This window comes from Scyliorhinus torazame, chromosome 19 (assembly GCF_047496885.1).
Source record: "Scyliorhinus torazame isolate Kashiwa2021f chromosome 19, sScyTor2.1, whole genome shotgun sequence".
Taxonomy (NCBI): domain Eukaryota; kingdom Metazoa; phylum Chordata; class Chondrichthyes; order Carcharhiniformes; family Scyliorhinidae; genus Scyliorhinus; species Scyliorhinus torazame.
Genome location: NC_092725.1, coordinates 114,005,938 through 114,028,327, shown reverse-complemented (window position 1 = coordinate 114,028,327; position 22,390 = coordinate 114,005,938). Strand labels below are relative to the sequence as shown.

The following is a 22,390-nucleotide window of genomic DNA, read 5'->3' as shown; positions in this document are numbered from 1 at the left end:
TTGATTGCAATTTCAACTTCAATTTTCAAAATCACTTTGCTACACTGATTTTTTTTTTTAGGCTCCAGAGACCTGGTGGTGTAAGTTGATATTGAGCAGTTGTGATGCTTTGTCATGAATTCATCAAAGCATTCATTAATGTCAGATTTTAGGAAGTTATTACTGGAATCTAACACCAGAGTTACAGAGTACTTGAACAAGTCTGAGCTGATCAAAAGTTTGCATGGATTTCTGAAAAGAAAATCATGTTTGACTAATATAATTGAACATTTAAGTCAGTCCTATGCTGGAAAGAGGAATGCACATTGTGGTTATATGCATCACTGTATACACACAAGGGGTTAATATAAATACACTACAACTAAGTAGCCACTAGAGGGAGCACCAGAGATGTCATGATATGCAAACATGCAGCTAATGAACACTTGGAATAGGACACAACCAATGAGCAGTCAAGACACCCAGAGGTGGCAATATCACAAGGGGGCATTACACAACCCATATAAAAGGACAGTGCACACATGCTCTGTCTCTTTCCACAGACCCACAACTAGAGAGTATATCAAGGTTGATCAGAAGCATTACACCTAGCACGTAGCTTAGAGCAGACTGGTTTTGTTAGACTGAGTTACTACAGTTAGATTAGCAGGAGAATCGAACCTTCCTTTGTCAAAGCATACATCAAGGAAGCAGCTTATGCTACACGAAGAAGCATAATACAACATGGTACCAGTAGTGCCTGTTCAATCTATTTAGTTCAACTCAGCAAGATCCGTGACAACCAGCAACAGCACCCAGGCAAGATGATCGAGATTTTGGTTCCTCAACAACTCGGGTACCACGGTAATCTTAGTGCCAACTGGCGTGCATTCAAGCAGAGATTGCAGCTTTACCTGGAAGCAGCTGACCTAAATGGCGTGGCCGATGCTAAAAAGATAGCTCTTATACTCACCATTGCGGGTGAGCATGCAACAGAGATCTGCAACTCCTTCAAATATTCCAAAGGGCAGGACAAAAAAGACTTCCAGACAGTCCTGGACAAGTTTGAAAACTACTGCGAGGTAAACACAAAAGAAATCGATAAAACTGGCGCCGAGACTCACCACGAAGCAGAGGCAGAGGTAGGGATGCAACAGAAGCAAACGGCAATTTTGATTGGCAGCCATCTTGCACAAGGAGCCGCACATGCACAGTTCCCTCGAAGACACGAACCGGCAAAACAGTGTTTTGCGCATGCGCGAGAAGCTGCGCATGCACAGTTGCGAAAAGAGCGCACAGTAAAGGAAAAGCGATCTGCGCATGCGCAATCCATTCCTACACTTTACGTCACGGGTGTCATTACGTCAGAGGCCGCGGACCACGCCCACTTAAAGGGGAAATGGCCGAAAGTTTTAAAGCCACAAAACACAATTCTTTCACCTCGAAAGACAGAGCAATGCCTGAACTTCAACCAGGCGATAAAAATAACCTCCGCAGAACCCTGCAACAAGCAGTTAGCACTGCCCAAAGAGATGATTTGGTCCATGAAGACTACGACTCAGAAGATTATTTCATCATTGGACGTAGCGAGCACCATAACCAATCTGAGCCACAACGTGATGACTTGTACGTTGAAGCATCCTACTCAATCATGGATGGGTTCTTCAGATTTGAGGATCCTCAGCTCAGCATAGACGACATCCCGACCCATGAGTACAGGATTCTGCTGCGGCCTGGCAGAGGTCATTGTACATATTGGTATTAACGACATAGGCAGGAAGGGGCATGAGGTCCTGCAGCAGGAGTTCGGGGAGCTAGGCAGAAAGTTAAAAGACAGGACCTCTAGGGTTGTAATCTTGGGAATACTCCCTGTGCCACGTGCCAGTGAGGCTAGAAATAGGAAGATAGAGCAGCTAAACACGTGGTTAAACAGCTGGTGTAGGAGGGAGGGTTTTCATTATCTGGACCACTGGGAGCTCTTCCGGGGCAGGTGTGACCTATATAAGAAGGACGGGTTGCATCTAAACTGGAGAGGCATAAATATCCTGGCCGCGAGGTTTGCTAGTGTCACACTGGAGGGTTTAAACTAGTATGGCAGGGGGGTGGGCACGGGAGCAATAGGTCAGAAGGTGAGAGCATTGAGGGAGAACTAGGGAATAGGGACAGTGTGGCTCTGAGGCAGAGCAGACAGGGAGAAGTTGCTGAACACAGCGGGTCTGGTGGCCTGAAGTGCATATGTTTTAATGCAAGAAGTATTACGGGTAAGGCAGATGAACTTAGAGCTTGGATTAGTATTTGGAACTATGATGTTGTTGCCATTACAGAGACCTGGTTGAGGGAAGGGCAGGATTGGCAGCTAAACGTTCCAGGATTTAGATGTTTCAGGCGGGATAGAGGGGGTTGTAAAAGGGGTGGCGGATTTGCGCTACTGGTTAGGGAGGATATCACAGCTGTACTACGGGAGGACACCTCAGAGGGCAGTGAGGCTATATGGGGAGAGATCAGGAATAAGAAGGGTGCAGTCACAATGTTGGGGGTTTACTACAGGCCTCCCAACAGCCAGCGGGAGATAGAGGAGCAGATGGGTAGACAGATTTTGGAAAAGAGTAAAAACAACAGGGTTGTGGTGATGGGAGACTTCAACTTCCCCAATATTGACTGGGACTCACTTAGTGCCAGGGGCTTAGACGGGGCGGAGTTTGTAAGGAGCATCCAGGAGGGCTTCTTAAAACACTATGTAGACAGTCCAACGAGGGAAGGGGCGGTACTGGACCTGGTATTGGGGAATGAGCCTGGCCAGGTGGTAGAAGTTTCAGTAGGCGAGCATTTCGGGAACAGTGACCACAATTCAGTAAGTTTTAAAGTGCTGGTGGACAAGGATAAGAGTGGTCCTAGGACGAATGTGCTAAATTGGGGGAAGGCTAATTATAACAATATTAGGTGGGAACTGAAGAACCTAGATTGGAGGCAGATGTTTGAGGGCAAATCAACATCTGACGTGGGAGGCTTTCAAGTGTCAGTTGAAAGGGATTCAGGACCGGCATGTTCCTGTGAGGAAGAAGGATAAATACAGCAATTTTCGGGAACCTTGGATAACGAGAGATATTGTAGGCCTCGTCAAAAAGAAAAAGGAGGCATTTGTCAGGGCTAAAAGGCTGGGAACAGACGTAGCCTGTGTGGAATATAAGGAAAGTAGGAAGGAACGCAAGGAGTGAGGAGGGCTAGAAGGGGTCACGAAAAGTCATTAGCAAATAGGGTTAAGGAAAATCCCAAGGCTTTTTACACGTACATAAAAAGCAATAGGGTAGCCAGGGAAAGGGTTGGCCCACTGAAGGATAGGCAAGGGAATCTATGTGTGCAGCCAGAGGAAATTGGCGAGGTACTAAATGAATACTTTGCATCAGTATTCACCAAAGAGAAGAAATTGGTAGATGTTGAGTCTGGAGAAGGGTGTGTAGATAGCCTGGGTCACATTGAGATCCAAAAAGACGAGGTGTTGGGCGTCTTAAAAAATATTAAGGTAGATAAGTCCCCAGGGCATGATGGGATCTACCCCAGAATACTGAATGAGGCTGGAGAGGAAATTGCTGAGGCCTTGACAGAAATCTTTGGATCCTCACTGTCTTCAGGTGATGTCCCGGAGGAATGGAGAATAGCCAATGTTGTTCCTCTGTTTAAGAAGGGTAGCAAGGATAATCCAGGGAACTACAGGCTGGTGAGCCTTACTTCAATGGTAGGGAAATTACTGGAGAGAATTCTTCGAGACAGGATCTACTCCCATTTGGAAGCAAATGGACGTATTAGTGAGAGGCAGCATGGTTTTGTGAAGGGGAGGTCGTGTCTCACTAACTTGATAGAGTTTTTTGAGGAGGTCACAAAGATGATTGATGCAGGTAGGGCAGTGGATGTTCTCTATATGGACTTCAGTAAGGCCTTTGACAAGGTCCCTCATGGTAGACTAGTACAAAAGGTGAAGTCACAAGGGATCAGGGGTGAGCTGGCAAGGTGGATACAGAACTGGCTAGATCATAGAAGTGGAGATGCCGGCGTTGGACTGGGGTGAGCACAGTACGAAGTCTTACAACACCAGGTTAAAGTCCAACAGGTTTGTTTCGATGTCACTAGCTTTCGGAGCGCTGCTCCTTCCTCAGGTGAATGAAGAGGTCTGTTCCAGAAACACATATATAGACAAATTCAAAGATGCCAAACAATGCTAGGAATGCGAGCATTAGCAGGTGATTAAATCTTTACAGATCCAGAGATGGGGTAACCCCAGGTTAAAGAGGTGTGAATTGTACCAAGCCAGGACAGTTGGTAGGATTTCGCAGGCCAGATGGTGGGGGATGAATGTAATGCGACATGAATCCCTGGTCCCGGTTGAGGCCGCACTCGTGTGCGGAACTTGGCTATAAGTTTCTGCTCGGCGATTCTGCGTTGTCGCGGGTCCTGAAGGCCGCCTTGGAGAACGCTTACCCGGAGATCAGAGGCTGAATGCCCTTGACTGCTGAAGTGTTCCCCGACTGGAAGGGAACATTCCTGCCTGGAGCGTAACAGACATCTACAGACGTTGAAAGATGCCCTCGTACGAACGGGATATGGCACTCGACTCATCGATCGACAGTTCCAACGCGCCACAGCGAAAATCCGGACCGACCTCCTCAGAAGACAAACATGGGACACAACTGACAGAATACCCTTCGTCGTCCAGTACTTCCCCGGAGCGGAGAAACTACGTCATCATCTTCTTCACAGCCTTCAACACGTCATTGATGGCGATGAACATCTTGCCAAGGTCATCCCCACACCCCCACTACTTGCCTTCAAACAACCGCGCAACCTCAAACGAACCATTGTTTGCAGCAAACTACCCAGTCTTCAGAACAGTGACCACGACACCACACAATCCTGTCATGGCAATCTCTGCAAGACGTGCCAGATCATCGACATGGATACCACTATTACACGTGAGAACACCACCCACCACCTCATACGCTGCAGGAAAGGATGTCCCGAAGCGTGGTACATTGGCGAGACCATGCAGGCGCTGCGACAACGAATGAACGGACATCGCGTAACAATCACCAGGCAGGAATGTTCCCTTCCAGTCGGGGAACACTTCAGTCAAGGGCATTCAGCCTCTGATCTCCGGGTAAGCGTTCTCCAAGGCGGCCTTCAGGACCCGCGACAACGCAGAATCGCCGAGCAGAAACTTATAGCCAAGTTCCGCACACATGAGTGCGGCCTCAACCGGGACCTGGGATTCATGTCGCATTACATTCATCCCCCACCATCTGGCCTGCGAAATCCTACCAACTGTCCTGGCTTGGTACAATTCACACCCCTTTAACCTGGGGTTACCCCATCTCTGGATCTGTAAAGATTTAATCACCTGCTAATGCTCGCATTCCTAGCATTGTTTGGCATCTTTGAATTTGTCTATATATGTGTTTCTGGAACAGACCTCTTCATTCACCTGAGGAAGGAGCAGCGCTCCGAAAGCTAGTGACATCGAAACAAACCTGTTGGACTTTAACCTGGTGTTGTCAGACTTCGTACGGTAGATCATAGAAGGCAGAGAGTAGCAATGGAAGGATGCTTTTCTAATTGGAGGGCTGTGACCAGTGGTGTCCGCAGGGATCAGTGCTGGGACCTTTGCTGTATATAAATGATTTGGGGGAAAATGTAACTGGTCTGATTAGTAAGTTTGCAGACGACACAAAGGTTAGTGGAATTGCGGACAGCGATGAGGACTGTCAGAGGATACAGCAGGATTTGGATTGTTTGGAGACTTGGGCTCAGAGATGGCAGATGGAGTTTAATCCGGACAAATGTGAGGTAATGCATTTTGGAAGGTCTAATGCAGGTAGGGAATATACAGTGAATGGTAGAACCCTCAAGAGTATTGAAAGTCAGAGTGATCTAGGTGCACAGGTCCACAGGTCACTGAAAGGGGCAAGACAGGTGGAGAAGGTAGTCAAGAAGGCATACGGCATGCTTGCCTTCATTGGCCGGGGCATTGAGTATAAGAATTGGCAAGTCATGTTGCAGCTGTATAGAACCTTAGTTAGGCCACACTTGGAGTATAGTGTTCAATTCTGGTCGCCACACTGCCAGAAGGATGTGGCAGCTTTAGAGAGGGTGCAGAAGAGATTTACCAGAATGTTGCCTGGTATGGAGGGCATTAGCTATGAGGAGCGGTTGAATAAACTTGGTTTGTTCTCACTGGAACGAAGGAGGTTGAGGGGCGACCTGATAGAGGTCTACAAAATTATGAGGGGCATAGACAGAGTGGATAGTCAGAGGCTTTTCCCCAGGGTAGAGGGGTCAATTACTAGGGGGCATAGGTTTCAGGTGAGAGGGGCAAGGTTTAGAGTAGATGTACAAGGCAAGTTTTTTTTATACAGAGGGTAGTGGGTGCCTGGAACTTGCTACCGGAGGAGGTGGTGGAAGCAGGGACGATAGTGACATTTAAGGGGCATCTTGACAAATACATGAATAGGATGGGAATAGAGGGATACTATAGTTTAGCCGGGCAGCATGGTCGGCACGGGCTTGGAGGGCCGAAGGGCCTGTTCCTGTGCTGTACATTTCTTTGTTCTGACGCCAAGAGACAGAGAGCGGTACAAGCCCACAGAGAGCGGCCTGACGACACACCAGTGGTCCACGCACCACAAAGTGTCCCCGACTCCGCACAGAGAGCGATGAAAGTCTCCACAGTGAGACCACTGCACGACTCCACGCAGAAAGCGATGAAAGACTCCACAGCGAGCTCACTGACAGAGTCCACAATGGGAGCAACTCAAGACTCCAAAGCACAGTCCATGCATGAACAAGACCATGAAGGTTTATCCACCTTATCTGAACACCCAGCAGCAGACGATGCAAGTCTGCCATGGTCACGTGAACAACAGAAAGACTATCTATGACAGTCGACCCAGATTACTTGAGCCACCAGAAGAAGACTCTTGACAGTCTACCCAGCTCATATAACCAACAAGAAGACACTGCAGGTCTACCCACTGTATGTGAGACAAGTGACGAAGGCATCACAATTCCCATACAAGATGTGCAACATCACAGCAAGGCTGACAGATCTCTGCTCGTATGCCCAGAGGCACTCGACAATCCAAGTGAAACTACTCGAGTCCAGTGCGACCACGTCAATTCAAACCTCATCCACTCGAGCCTCCACAAGAAAATGAAATCTTGAACATTTTGACTCCAGATGAGGAGCATCAAGAAACCAAAGATGATTCAAGTGAACCTGAAATGACTCCGACTGAAGACCATCAAGAAACCAGAGATGATTCAGGTGAACCAGAATCACCTGGACTCCAGACGGGGAGCATCAACAAACCGAAGATGATTCCAGTGAACCGGACATGACCCCAGATGGGGAGCACCGTGGAATCAAAGACGAAACGCTCAATGAAACAGCATATATACATAGAATTTACAGTGCAGAAGGAGGCCATTCGGCCCATCGAGTCTGCACCGGCTCTTGGAAAGAGCACCCTACCCAAGGTCAACACCTCCACCCTATCCCCATAACCCAGTAACCCCACCCAACACTAAGGACAATTTTGGACACTAAGGGCAATTTATCATGGCCAATCCACCTAACCTGCACATCTTTGGACTTTGGGCAGATGCCACAAAGGACACTGACACAAGTAACTTTGTGAAGGACTTGAATTCTCCACTCGAAATGGTCATTGAGTACAACAAACACAAAAACAAAAGCTACAAAAACAACAACACAGACCCAAGAACACTGGAACTACGACATGGTACAACTCTGCAAATGCAGGACACTGTGACAGCACAGCTCAAGACAATGGCAGGTGTACAGACATACCATGGCATGATAACACATCTTACAAATTCACGTTTGCTACACTACAAACAAGCAGATCAACTTTCAAGGCAGCTGACATACGGCCTCAATACCGCAAACACAGACACCAGTCCAGGTCAGACAGGAAAGATGACATACAGAATCGCTACCACAAGCATCGAAAAAAAAAAGAGTCCAAATCAGATAACGAAGTGTTTTGACCATTTGAACACCTCCTGATGACTTCTAGGTTCCTTAAGCACAGGGACACTGACGTCGTTCACAAGGAAATGACAACATCAACATCGACACTTCAATAACAAAACAAGAAAGCCACTCGACCGTATAAATTCATGAACTTTGGACTCATAAATATTATTTGGTATTGTATAATCATCACTGTCATCATGACTTGTACATGTCATCACTTATCTACCTATTTTGTTCAATTTTCTTTAACCAAGTACAGAAAATATGTAACACGAAAAAAGGGGGGGATGTGATGATATACATCACTGTATACACACAAGGGGTTAATATAAATACACTACAACTAAGTAACCACTAGAGGGAGCACCGGAGATGTCATGATATACAAACATGCAGCTAATGAACACTTAGAATAGGACACAACCAATGAGCAGTCAAGACACCCAGAGGTGGCATTACCACAAGGGGGCATTACACAACCCATATAATAGGACAGGGCACACATGCTCTGTCTCTTTCCACAGACCAAAACTAGAGAGTACATCAGGGTTGATCAGAAGCATCACACCCAGCACGTGGCTTAAAGCAGGTTGGTTTAGTTAGACTGAGTTACTACAGTTAGATGAGCAGGAGAGTCGAACTTATTTAAGAACTGTGTTAATAGTTCAATACACATATTGAACTCATTACAAAGTCTGGACCATCCTTTGTCAAAGCATATATCAAGGAAGCAGCTTATGCTACATGAAGAAGCATAACACAACAGACATATCTATTTGGGCTTCTGTTACTGATTCCTGGTCAGCTTTCAACAGTGGCTAAGAGACTGGACTAGATGCCATAATTTTTTAAAATTTTAAGACGGTGCGGAAAGATCGATCATTCCAGGAGAGATAAAATAAGAAATATGGCGTGGTTATTTTTATAAACAAACATTGTTAAAACAATATTTAAACTTCAACTCTAACATACAGTTTCTTAACCTTAACACATTAGTTCCCATTTAACACCAATTTAAATCACCAGGCTACACCCATGCCGCTAACACAGACAGGCCAAGGCAATACTTGCATTCATGAAGCAATTTTTCTTCTGTTAGGGACATTTGTTCAGAATCCTTTTCCAAAGCCTACCCCAGTGTCAACTTTCATGACACCTCTCGTCGATTTCCACAGCCTCCCCCTGTAACTGTTCAGAATCGCATTCTTTTTTTTCTCTCGCTTTCTGCCCAGCCCCTCAGACCAGGTTCTCTCGGGTTTCCTGACTTGAACCTATGACTCTCTTATGACTCTCTTATGGACTGAACTGATCTTTTCACACATCTTCTCTACTGCACTCCGTATGCTCACCCGTTGTCTGTGCTTATATATTTACATTGTGTATTTATGTATGTCCTATGTTTTCTTTTCATGTATGGAATGATCTGTCTGGACTATATGCAGAACAATACTTTTCACTGTACCTCAGTACACATGGCAATAAAACAAATACAAATCATCGTTATCTTGGTTAATTGCCCACTCCCATTTATACAAAAGAACCGAGCCATGCTATCGATGTGCAACTAACGTTATGTTGATGGATAAATTAACCTCTAAATTGCCTGCTACATCTCAGAACCCCTTTATGGACCCAAGTTCTTAATATTCCCCTAACATAACATTTACTAAAGGTATTTGGTAAGATAACATTACCTGCATTAGATTATTAACAAAAATTAGAACCAAATTAATGAGCCTTATGACCGAGATCGATAATGAATTGGAAGGTCGGAGTAGGGATATAAAGAATGTACTCTGATTGGCAGATTGTGACAAGTGATCTGTACTCGGGTCTCCATTTATCATCATGTATATTGGCGACTTGGATGAAGGAGGAGAGAGTTCCTCTTATATGTTTGCAAGTGACTCTAAGTAAGGAGGCGCAGTTACTTTCCCTGCGACACAAAAGTAACAACTAAATATAGACTGAATAAGTGAGTAGGCAAAACTTGGACAAATGAAATTCACTATGGAGATGTGTGAAAGCACCCGATTTAGATCCATGGAAGTTTAAATCCGAATAGTTTCTTAATAGCAAATGATTAATAATGGTGGAGGAGCAAAGAGAGTTTCTACAGGTATGCAAATCACTAACAGCGAGGAAACAGGTACAAAATAATCAAACCAGTAATGGGAATATTTGTTATCAAGGGGCCTGGAATGCAAAACTGATGAAGTTTTACTTCAGCTGTCCAGTGCCTTGGTCAGACTCAGGTTTTGCGTTAGCTTTTGGACACTGCACCTCAGGCAAAACCTTGGAGGAGATCTGATGCAGATTCACTAGAAAGATATTGAGTCTTAAAGAGTCAAGATGTGAGAACAAGTTGCATAAATGTGTCTTGTATTGCCTTGTTTGGAAAGTTTAGAAGTCATCAAAGCGAGCTATTTCCTCAGCCAAACTCATCCGATATGACTTACATTTGACAATTAATCCTGCAGTCTTCCCTTTAACAGTATTAACAACATTATCAATATAAACCCAGCAGAGCAATTTTCAACCTCTTCAGTGAATCAAGTTCTATTACTGCACTTCCAACAGGAATGGCTGAACAGTGCTAAGGAATGGAACATCTGGTCAATTTTTCTCTCCTTGGTTTATCATCTGTACTATAATCACTACTGATACCAGCTAACTCTGTATGGCATGGTGGTGCAGTGGTTAGCACTGCTGCCACAAGGTGCCGAGGACACTGGTTAGATCCCAGCCCCGGGTCACTGTCCATGGGTTTCCACATTCTCCCCGTGTCTCCATGGGACTCACCCCCACAACCCAAAAGATGTAGGGTAGGTGGATTGGCCATGCTAAATTGCCCCTTAATTACAAAAATAAATTTAAAACTCTGTAAATACAGTTTTTTTTACAAATCTATTGTCCAGCTACTGACTGGAAAGCTTTGCTCCGTCAATGGAGGTGTACTTTGTGTTTTTGTTAAGTTTGTCCACAGTTGAGATTAGCTGTATTTTTTGTCTTGTTTAAATGAATGGAAAATATTAAATTGATGGTGAAAAATGGAATTTGCTGCAGTATTTTATGATTACATTCGTCATGTTTTATGGCTACATTTTACCATGTTCTCCAAAAAGGTATGCATGCAATGTGGTCCGTAATGTTAAGGTTAAACTTAATGAAAACCATATTTAACTAACCTTGTTGAACGCAATTTCAGATTAGACATAGTATTGCATTCAGATCTACTTGTGACCTTCAGTAGCCTGATGTGTAACCAGCAAGAACACATTGGCATTTCTTGTAACACTTAAAAATATTAAATTACTTTGCAGATAGTGCATATTGGTCAATAAATGGTGAATGAAATGTATGCACTATATCCTACCACACCTTAATTTTACTCTATTTTCTACCAAGTACATAAATTGCTCCAGGTTATGGGCAACATTTTGCTGAAAGAAGTAACTTATTATTGAGCACTTGCAGTAACCCTAAATTACTCTACACTAGCAAAATCTGGCCAGATGCCTTCAAACTCAAAGATAATGTTTCAATTTTGTATCATTAAATTGCCATAGTGCAAAAAAAGCTTTGGTCGTCTTAGCTAAGGATGTTTTATTCAACCTTAATTGCAGCTAGTAGTAACTACAAATCTCAGCAGTATTAATGTGCAAGGATATGGATATTTTTCAGTTTATTTCACGGAGTGTCTATATTGATTTACATGTGATAAATATTCCTACAGTCTGCTCCTTTAGCAGTTTCATCAGCACCACCAGTAGCAGCCCAGATCAGTTCTCAGCCTCTTCAACGTCAAGTTCTATCATTGCATCACCATGGCGAGCTAACAAGAAAACCAGGACAGAATTTCATGTGCCTGTGGCAAGCATGTAGAAGGTGAATCACTTTTGCTATTTAAACAATGATTCTGAAAAAGTTGCATGTGCATTGGAGTTGGAATTTTTAGACCTATTGTTTTGATTTCCTCTATTTTTAAAAAAAAAAACTTTTGAGATGCTCCCAGTTTGGTGCAGTACCAAATTGGGATGGCTAGTCAGTTTGCTTATGAGGTTCTAAAACTCTGTGTTCTGTGGTGACTTCTTGTTGATTATTTTAATTTTGTTAAGCTAATTTAATTAAGCTAATTGTGCTTCCTTATTGGGCAATTTACAAATAACTCCTGTGTCCTTGTACTCTATTGCGTCCCAGTGTAGCTCAAACACTTAACGTTTTTAGTTTTCCAGTGTCGTTCAGAGGCTTATCTTATGTTCTAAGTTGATTCCTCCCACTTGGAGGTGTCACTCCAGTAAAGCAGTCTAATTGTCTTGCGCAAAAGCGTCTGCCTGAACTGTTCAGTGTACAATCACAGGATGGCATAACATGTCTGAGCAGGACATTGTGCCTTTTGTGCATGCTGTCATTTGTGCTCCTCTTTTCAGAGGATGAAATGAAGCACTTTAGCACGATGTGGATAGGTCCAAATCAGGAGGCTGCTTTATCTTTGTGACAGCAAATAAAACTGTTCTTTTATGACAACATATTAAGCATAGTTTGTTACAAAGAAAATTAAATGAATGAAATGCTAGGAAATGTACATTGCAATAGTGACGACTTCAAAATATTTAATGGCTGTACAATGCTTTGGGAGGTTTTGAGAGTGAAAGGCGCAAGTCTATCTTATTTTACTTGATATTGGAATCTTTCAAATGTGTAGGTGTAAAGTTGAATCACATACATTTACAGGGCATAATGTAAATTTGAGCAAGCTGTGCTTGTGTACCGAAATCAACTAATCAGATTTTTGTAATGATCTTAAAACTGAATTATTTTTTACGCTAATTCTAGGTATAATTCCATTAGTAGCTTATATAGCAATTTGTGCAGATGTAATATGGTGTAAAATCTAGTATGCTGAAAGCTAAAAATGCCTTTAAGAAAGGAATGTCATACTTTTAAATTTAGTGCCACTGCAACTGAAACTTGCTATTTTAAGGATGCTATATAAATGCAAAATGTCCCAGTGGGCTACACAGGAGTGATTATCAAAATATCGCCATGCGCTACACAGGAGTGATTATTAAAATGTCCCATGCGCTACACAGGAGTGATTATCAAAATGGCCCCATGCACGACACAGGACTTATTGTCAAAATGTCCCCGTGTGCTACACAAAGTGATTATCAAAATGTCCCATGGCCTGTTACAATTTAAGGTCATTCACCGGGCACACATGACAGTCGCCTGGATGAACAGGTTCTTTGGGCTAGAAGACAGGCGTGCAAGGTGTGCAGGAGGACCAGCAAACCATGTTCATATGTTCTGGGCATGCCCGAAGCTTAGGGGATTCTGTCAGGGGTTTGCGGATGTCATGTCCAAGGTGTTAAAAATAAGGGGTGGCGCCAAGTCCAGAGTTGGCAATTTTCAGAGTGTCGGAAGATCCGGGAATCCAGGAGGAGAAACAGGCAAACGTTCTGGCCTTTGCCTCCCTGGTAGCCCAGAGACGGATACCATTAGCTTGGAGGGACTTGAAGCCCCCAAAGTCAGAGACCTGGTTCACTGACTTGGCCAGCTTTCTCTGACTGGAGAAAATCAAGTTCGCCCTGAGGGGGTCAATGTTGGGGTTTGTCCGGAGGTGGCAGCTGTTCGTCGATGACTTTAGAGAAAATTAACTGTCAGCAGAGGCGGAAGGGGGGGGGGGGGGGGGGGTGGCGGCGGCGGGGGGTAGTTTAGATTAGTGTGTAAGAAAGGTGGGACCTGTGAAGGAGGAAGACGGCCTTTGCATTATGTTTATATTTGTATGTACACTGTTTCTTCTGTTATTGTTACAAAATCACAAATACCTCAATAAAATGTTTTATATTTTAAAAAAATGTCCCAGTGCACTACACAGGAGTGATTATCAAAATGGCACCCGTGCGCTACACAGGAATTGTTATCAAATAAAAGTTGACTCTGAGCCCCATGACATTTGAAAAGAGGTAGATTTTATGGAACATTTTAAAAGAGAAAGAACCCAAGAGACTTACAGAAGGAATTCCAGATCCAAGGGTGCAGGCAGTTGAAGTCATGACTGCCAAAGGTAAAGCGACTAAAATCAGGAATGCACAAGATACCATAAATTTATGGAGATGTGGAGGGGCAAGGCCATGGATAGATTTGAAAACCAGTATGAGTATTTTAAAACGGATGTTACCAGATGAGAAGCTAATGTAAGTCAGTGAATAGTGGGACTTGATGCAAGATTGAAATCGGGAACAGATTTTGAAAGGTGGGTGCAAGATGGAAGGTTGATCAGGAGAGCGTTGAAATAGCCAATACTAAAGGTTAAAAAATAAGGCATCGATGAGGGGTTTCAGCAACAGATGGGATTGGTGTTGTTGCAGAGGTGGAAGTAGGTGATCTTGGTAATGAGTGAATGCGTGGTCAGGAAACTATTATTGGGGTCAGCTTGAATGCCATGGTTTAAAAAAAAGTCTAGTTCAGCCTCAGCAACTGACCTGAGAAAGAGAGGAGTCAGTGAATAGGGAATGGTGTTTGTGGTGGGGACCAAAGACAATGGCTTCACCCGTCCCAATATTTGATTGGAGGAAGTTTCTACACATGGACATTAGACAATCAGTGTGGCATATCAAGTGGCAGTGGGTTTGAGTGAGATGGTGGTGATGTACAGTTAGATAGCAACATGCAGATGAAACTTGGGCCTTTGGACAATGTTGGTGAGTAGCATGAAGATGAGAAATAGGGAGGGGGGGCACAAGGATAGATCCCTGGAGCTCCAGAGATAACCGTGTAGGAACAGGAAAGAAAGCCTATGATTATGACTGGATAGGATAAACTTAAGGTCCTCAATCTCAGTTCATCTATTTCTTGTTTAAGAGTTTGGGAATACATTACATTTTTTGTATCATTTATTAATTATTTTTAGTCTTTTAATTGTCTTTTATCCAATTGTTGCTAATTTTCCTTCAATGGTAAACCCATGATTTTTTGGGTAAACAAACAAAAACAAAGGAATTTCTGTGCAGAACTGCGGCATGTTGGCATTGACCTCAAATCGAAAAATACAAAATAAGGAGATGTTGACAGTGGTGGTGCTTTAGGAAGATGCTGTTGGACGAACCCTTTGTTGGGGCAGAACTGATGGTCCTTGTCTGCTGGAGGACCCAACTGACATCATTGAAGAGATAGCTATTGAGTACAAATAAATGACACTAATTGAATTTGGGGAACTAAAATATATTTCTTTCAAATTTCAGGTGGTTTGATTCCCCATCTCAGGTGTACTACCATGCAGCAACTGAGCATGGAGGGAAAGGTGTGTATCCAGGGGCATGTATGTGGGAGGCCTGTGAACATTTTCCCCGGCAGAGATTCTCCTTCATTACTCACTTACAGGTATGTAACTGCAAAGGTTTGTGAAGTTGCAGCTTATTTCTTTGTTTTGGCTATAAAGGTGTGGTAATATTATGATGCTTTGATTTGATTTTATAAATAGGATAAACACTGCACAGAAGAAGCACTCCTTACAGGACTGAAGAGGCTTGAAGAACGAATGAAAACTGGAAACCAACAAACTTCGAATAAGTAAGGGAAAAGAGCACCAATATTTAAAATATGAGAAATAGGTAGATATTTTGCACTACTGGAAGCAGGTAATTGGGATACTCAATTATAGCATTTTAGCTAATCCACTTTGAAGTTAGTTCAGGCTTGGCGATATTTTACAAATGAGTGGTTCAACAACCATCCTCCTCTGCTGCTTCCCCATCTTACCCTTGTCTAGATAGTCAACATCTTTTTCCAAAGGTAGAGGAGTCTGGAACTAGAGGGACTAGCTTTGTGATAGAAACTGGGCGGCATGGACAAGCTGGGCCAAAGGGCCTGTTTCCATGCTGTAAATATCTATGACTCTAACAAGCTAATTTGCATCCAAGGTTGTCCTGTTCTAGCCCTGAAACTATGTCTTCAGTTTATTTCCCCTGCCTCTCCTTATTACCTCTCTACTGCATCTTTTCCATGAGACCCATCTCTGCTCCCTGACCCATTTCTACTGAAACATTGGGAATTCTCAACTTCTCTTCCTGATCACCATATGTGCTCTTCGAGCATATGAAATAGGAGTAGGTCATTCGGCCCTCGAGCCTTCTCTGCCATTCAATAGGATTATGACTGATCTAGCATTCCTCACCTTCACTTTCCTGCCCTTTCCCATAACCGTTGATTCCCTTACTAATCACGAATCTACTTTTTTTTTTAAATTTGGAATACCCAATTTTTTTCTGCAATTCAGCATGGCCAAGCCCCACACCCTGCAAATCTTTGGGCGTGGGGGTGAGACCCACACCGACATGGAGAGGATGTGCAAACTCCACACGGACAGTGGCCCGGGATCGAACCTTGGGCCTTGGCGCCGTCAGATCAAGAATCTATTTATCTAATGTACACAAGGACTCTGCCCCAACAGCTCTCTGTGTCAAGGAATTCCAAAAACTCACAAAAGAAGAAATTCCTCCTAATCTTAGTCTTCAATGGGCATCCCCTTATTCTGAGACTGTGCCCCCTGGTCTAAGACTCTTTTATGAGGGGAAACATCCTCTCAGCATTTACCCTGTCAAGCCTTTTAAGAATCTTGTATGTTTCAATGAGATCACTTCTCATTCTTCTAAATTCCAATGAGTAGGATCCCAACCCGTTCAATCTTTCTTCTTTGAACCACCTCCAATGAAATAATATCTTTCCTTAAATAAGGGGACCAAAACTGCTCACAGTACTCCTGATGTGGTCTCTACCTTGTACTGTTGCCACAAGACTTCCCTACTCATATACTCCAATCCCATTGAAATAACACTCCTGATTACCTACTGCACCTGTGTGCTAGCTTTCTGTGTTGTGTTCACCAGTACCCCCAAGTTTCGGCTTTCTGTAATTTTTCTCCATTTAAGTAATATTCTGTTCTTTTGTTCTCCCTTCCAAAATGAACAACTTCACATTTTCCCATAAGCTGATGTTGGCAATCTTCCTTCCAAAACTGACATAATCACCATCTCAAAAAAGCATCATCCTACCATCCGTCTGTGTACACTATTGCCCCATCTCAATCCTCCATTTTCTCCGAAGTCCTTGAATGTATAGTCCTCTCCCTCCAAATCTCTGCTCATCCTTCTAACAGCTCTGTCTTTGAAGTTCTATGATCAGGTTTTCACCCCTGCCACAATACTGAAATGATCCTAACAAAAGTAGGATTATACTGTGATTATGGTGTACTATTCCTTCACACCGCTGTTGAACTCACAGCAGTTTTTGAGTCAATCCACGACATCCACTTCCAAAACCTTTCCTTCGTTGTCCAGTACAGTAAGATTGTCCTTGCTTGAATCCGCTCTTGACAATCCAATTTAGCCAGAGCATTTCCATCAATGGCTGCTCTCTCACCCCACCCATTTATATGTTATCCAATATCAAGGTACCAGCTTCCAGTGTATTCTGCTGTTGTACTGTAACCTATATATGACTGATCTACATTGGCTGCCGCTATTTAAAAATCATCATTTAATCCTTTCATGACCCTTGCCATTCCTTACCTCTGGATTGTCTGTAGTCATACACCCAACCCTTTCCCTAATCACTTCAACCCACTGTTTGCTTCACTACTGTTAGCCATACCTTCAGTTGGCTCGGCCTGAAGCTCTGTAATTCCCTTGTTAAAACCCTGTGCTCTCTCTCCACCTTGTCTCTTGGTTCAAGCTTTGGTCACCCCTCCTAAGATCTCTTCCTTTGTCACAGTGCATATTTTAGTGTAATTACACCACTGTGAAGCACTTTGGGATGTTTACCTCTTAAAGGCTATACAAATGCACGTTCTTTTAAGTTGGTTTTCAAAATAAATGAATTCATTCTCCATGAACAGTTTTCTGTTTGTCGAGGGGTGGAGGGAATGCAGATATTTGATGTGATTTGCATTGGCCTAGCTAATCTTTCAATATTTCTACAGACAGATATCCTCTGGAGCTACTTCCGCTCCTAAAGCACAGAAGGCAATTGTGAATCATCCTAGTGCCGCTCTAGTTGCATTGCGAAGAGGCTCAAGGAATCTTGTATTTAGAGACTATATGGTGAGTTAAATAAATTAGGTTCAGTTTCAGTCAAACAGTTGGAGCAACTTGTTTCCTACTGTCTGGTGTATTTTCTTTGCCAACACCAATTTAATTTTCTCCTTTCTTTTCCCAGGACGAAAAGGAAGGTCCAATAACAAAACACATCCGGTTAACAGCTGCCTTAATTTTGAAAAATGTTGCTAAGTATTCAGATTGTGGTCGCAGGTAACAAGAATTTTTGTTCCTTCACTTTTAAGTGGAAATCTGTTATAGGCAATAAGTCAAGAGTTGATAGCGTTCTATAGAGCACTAGAGATGTCTGGCCATTTGGTGTCCTGAACTTGTGAAGTCACAGTTACAATAACTTGCATTTGTATGGTGCTATTCACACAGCAGATAATATACTGAGCTGTAGTAGGAGAGGACCCTTAGGAGACAAATATGGAGGTAGAGATAGAAGCTTGTTTCTGTCACAAAGTGAGCAACACTTGCAGAGGAGCTTTAAAAGCCAGAACTAGATGACTATAGGAGGGTTGGGATTATGGTGAGGGCTTCCAAATTAGGATGATGTAACTCAGTAGAGGATTTGTAAATGGCAAGGAATTTGGTCACTGGGAGACAAAGCCAGTGAGGATTGATACTTGGAGTGGGTCACAGCTTAATTCTTGGCAGTTTAGAAATTGTATAGGGAGGGGCTCAGTAGTCTGGGGAGAAGAGCAATTAACAAGTTGTAGTTTATATCTAGGCCACTCTGGCATGCATGATGATGTGGTGCTATGTGATTTATTGCTCTCTGATTTGAGGGAAGACCATTACCTGGGTGGGAGATCACTTTGATTAGCTTGTCATTTCCCCTGGCTTGTCATTTCCCCTGGCATATCATAAGTCTGGAAGCATGGACAATATGATTGTTCAATATATCCACCCTGGTAATAAAGTTGGAGAATGTTGTGAATAGAGAGCATCAGTAGCCTTAACAGTTAAGACTACGTGATGCAAGCAAAAGACTGAAGATGAAGACTTTCATCAATGCTTTGCATTTAATTAGAGTGAGGGACTAGGTTGTAGATAATATTTTCAGTTCTGAAGTGCAACCTTAACAGATATCTATTCAATATGGACCCATAGCTTTCTGTGGGAACATTAGTATAGACTGGATGATTAAATTCAAAGGGTTTCAGGCTAACGCAATCATGGATTTTCTTATGAGCACAACAACATTGCATTTTATTGATAATTGAATAATTTTGGCCAGAATGTTGGGAAGGGTTTAAAACCTGTGGACTTTTGCTTTTTTTCCACAGATTACTAAAGCGACACGAGAGCCAATTGTCTGTACTAGCCCTCAGTAACATGGAAGCTTCCAGCACACTTGCCAAATGCCTTTTCGAGCTTGTGCATCTAGAGCAATTGCAACAACCAGAAAATAAACTCTGAAATGTTGCGTTGGGATGATGTTTGTGGCCAGTGTGTACAGTATTCTAAAATACCCCCTTACCAATTTCGGAAGAAAGAACGAGTCTTAATAAGAAACACCCATTCTAGACACAGTTTCATTTTAATCTTTTTTCCATGACGCACAAAAACTTTTCATTCTGAAGACAAACTGAGTCTGTTATTGATCAGCTTTTAATAGGAGTATCAGCTGTCTGTTCAAAATCCAGTACCCTTTTTTTTAAAGTTGAGAAATAGTAAATACTAAAACTGAGGTTAAACAGTTAGAGTAATGGCATTAACTATTTTTACCCTGTATCCCATATGAGCACATTTTTATATTTCATAATTAGTGACTAAGCTGGGTTTAATAGAACAGAAATTGACACACTGGATGTAATCTCTGCCATCAAAGAGGTTGCAGCTTATTTCTGGTGATGTGCTTTCCTGTTGTGAAATCAGTAGCTTGTTTTTTTCATACTTGAGCCAATATATTTTCACTTATTTATTATCACATGATCAATTGTAAATATTTGTGAATAAAATGAACCAATTTTCATGCCACTGCAATCACTGGAAACACAGCTTGTGGTATCATATTAGCATTATTGTTAGGATATAGGACTTTTTTTTCCTAGTGTTTCCTGTCAAATGTAAGTAATTGTGATATATTCTCTGCAGTGGATGAATGTTCTTTAAGTCTGTGTAAATAATTCTGCAATGGTACCGATGCTGTAAAGTCAAAAGCAGTTTTGTGGAACTGATTTTTTTGTATTATATACCTTGTAGAACTCATTTGCTGGTTGAAAGAGTATGGAATAATATATCTCCTGTCATTTTGTAGAAGAAAACTATTGAAGGTATTTTGGTTTACCCTAACTTGGACCCACTGAAAGGTATCACTCGGTACAAGCGCGGTGCTTGTACAGGATTTTTTGTATTTGTAAATTAGTTTAAATACAAGGAATTTTATACAGGTTTTTCTCCCTGTGTTATATTTACATTAGGTGCAGGTATGATATTTTCTTCGCTATTCATAATGTTTTATTTCCACTCCAATTATAGTGCAGTATTTTAGTGTTTGTTCTTCCATCTTAAATATTGTACCATATCACATTCCTGTTCAGAATATTTTCATGACTCTAGGTTATGTCCTGAATGGCACGTTATGTGATCTTTCATAACTGCCTATTGCCTGATGTATTAGCATCCAAAGGAACACTCTCCTTTCCCATTTCCTGCTTTGTCTGTAGAATGTGCAGTAAAAACTTACAACAGTTTTACATTAGATGACTTGAATTACTTTGGTGACTGTTTATAGTTTTAAATAAAAGAGACTGGACATTTGTTTTTGTTTGCACTCCTTTATTTCATATGTTATACTGCACACATTGTGTTTCACAACTTGCAATGTTCATAATCAATACTGATGATATAGCTGTGACTGTCATTTTATAACAGCAATGGCTTTCATGCTGGTGGTTGTTCAACAAATTAAATGAGACTCTACATTACCCTACCTTGGAAAGTTTAACTCTGAGGTACAGTTATATTTCTGATCAAAGATGCTCCTGTGAACTTTTGTGCAAATTTAAAGTTGCTTTTGGACATAAAATGGCGGTCCAATTTGGAAAACTTGAACTGAGACATCACCTCCAGAGTTCGTGTAACATTACACCAACAGCACAAACCAGGCTAGTTTTCACAACTGGCCTATGTTTATGCTCCACATGAGCCTCTTCCCATGACTCTTCTCCTAGTCCCATCAGCAGATCCTTCTAATCTTTTCTTCCTTGTGGTCATCGAGCTTGCCCTATTGCTTGTGGTAGTGTATTCCATATTTTCTTTCTTGCCAATTTGAGTAAATGGGTTACTTATGGATTCCCCATCGGATTTATTACTATTATTTTTGACTCCCTTACACTTCTTAGGGTTTGTACAGGATGCATTTTAATTTCATTCTGTTGCAGTTATGATTTAGAAAACACTCATTCATCCAAAACAATTTATAAATTAGTGTTTGAGTGGTCTGAATGCTCGGAGATTGTTGCATCCTAATAAAAATGTGATTAACATGCGATCATGTTATGGATGCTTCCAGCGAATTTTGGAATATTATAACCAATGGGTCCACTATCTCCGCTACCACTTCCTTTAAGACTCTAGGATGTAGGACATCAAGCCCTGGGGACCTGCCTGTCTTCAATCCCAATTGTTTGTTTAGTACTTTTGCTCTAAGCTCCCTTTCTATTACCTCTGGATTACCCGTTACAATTGGCATGGTACTAGTGTCCTCTACCGTTTAAACTGGCAAAATATTGATTTAGCGCTTCTGCCATTTCCGTGTTCCCCACTATTAACTCCCCAGTCACATCTTCCAAGGGACAAACATTCACTTTAGTTACTCTCTTCCCTTTTTATATATGTATAAGCTTTTGTTATCCTTTTTTATATTTATGCTAGTTTTCTTTTTAGAACTTTTTTAGTAATCCTTTGTTGATCTTTAGAGGTTTCCCAATTTTCCAGCCAGCCACTGGCCTTTACAACATGGTGTGCCTGAGATTTTGTCTTTGTTATCTTTAACCCCCTTACTTAACCATGGATATTTCATTCCCCCTCTTATAATCTTTCTTCCTCTCTGGAATATATTTTAGCTGGGAGGAATTGAATATCTCCGACACTGCCACTGCTCATCAACTGTCCTACCTTTTACTCTCCTGCCCAGTACACTAGGGCCAAATCTGTCCTCATTTCTATGTGATTACCTTTGCTTAATGTCAGAACACTAGCGTGGGATTCCAGTTTCTCATCTTCAAACTGAATTTGAAATTCTATCATGCTATGA

General features: G+C 42.3%; 1 protein-coding gene across 2 annotated transcripts in view; it reads left to right on the top strand.

The window, feature by feature from the left end:
• arid2 (AT-rich interactive domain 2) overlaps positions 1-20,892 on the top strand; it is a 205,205-nt gene extending 184,313 nt beyond the window's left edge. For both annotated transcript variants that reach the window (XM_072485064.1, XM_072485063.1), the window contains exons 16-21: positions 11,763-11,914; positions 15,274-15,412; positions 15,513-15,601; positions 18,009-18,129; positions 18,245-18,336; positions 19,416-20,892. In XM_072485064.1, the coding sequence (XP_072341165.1) occupies positions 11,763-11,914; positions 15,274-15,412; positions 15,513-15,601; positions 18,009-18,129; positions 18,245-18,336; positions 19,416-19,548 (726 nt within the window). In that variant the 3' untranslated portion in view covers positions 19,549-20,892. The remainder of the gene's footprint in view (positions 1-11,762; positions 11,915-15,273; positions 15,413-15,512; positions 15,602-18,008; positions 18,130-18,244; positions 18,337-19,415) is intronic.
• Positions 20,893-22,390: the final 1,498 nt, after the last annotated feature.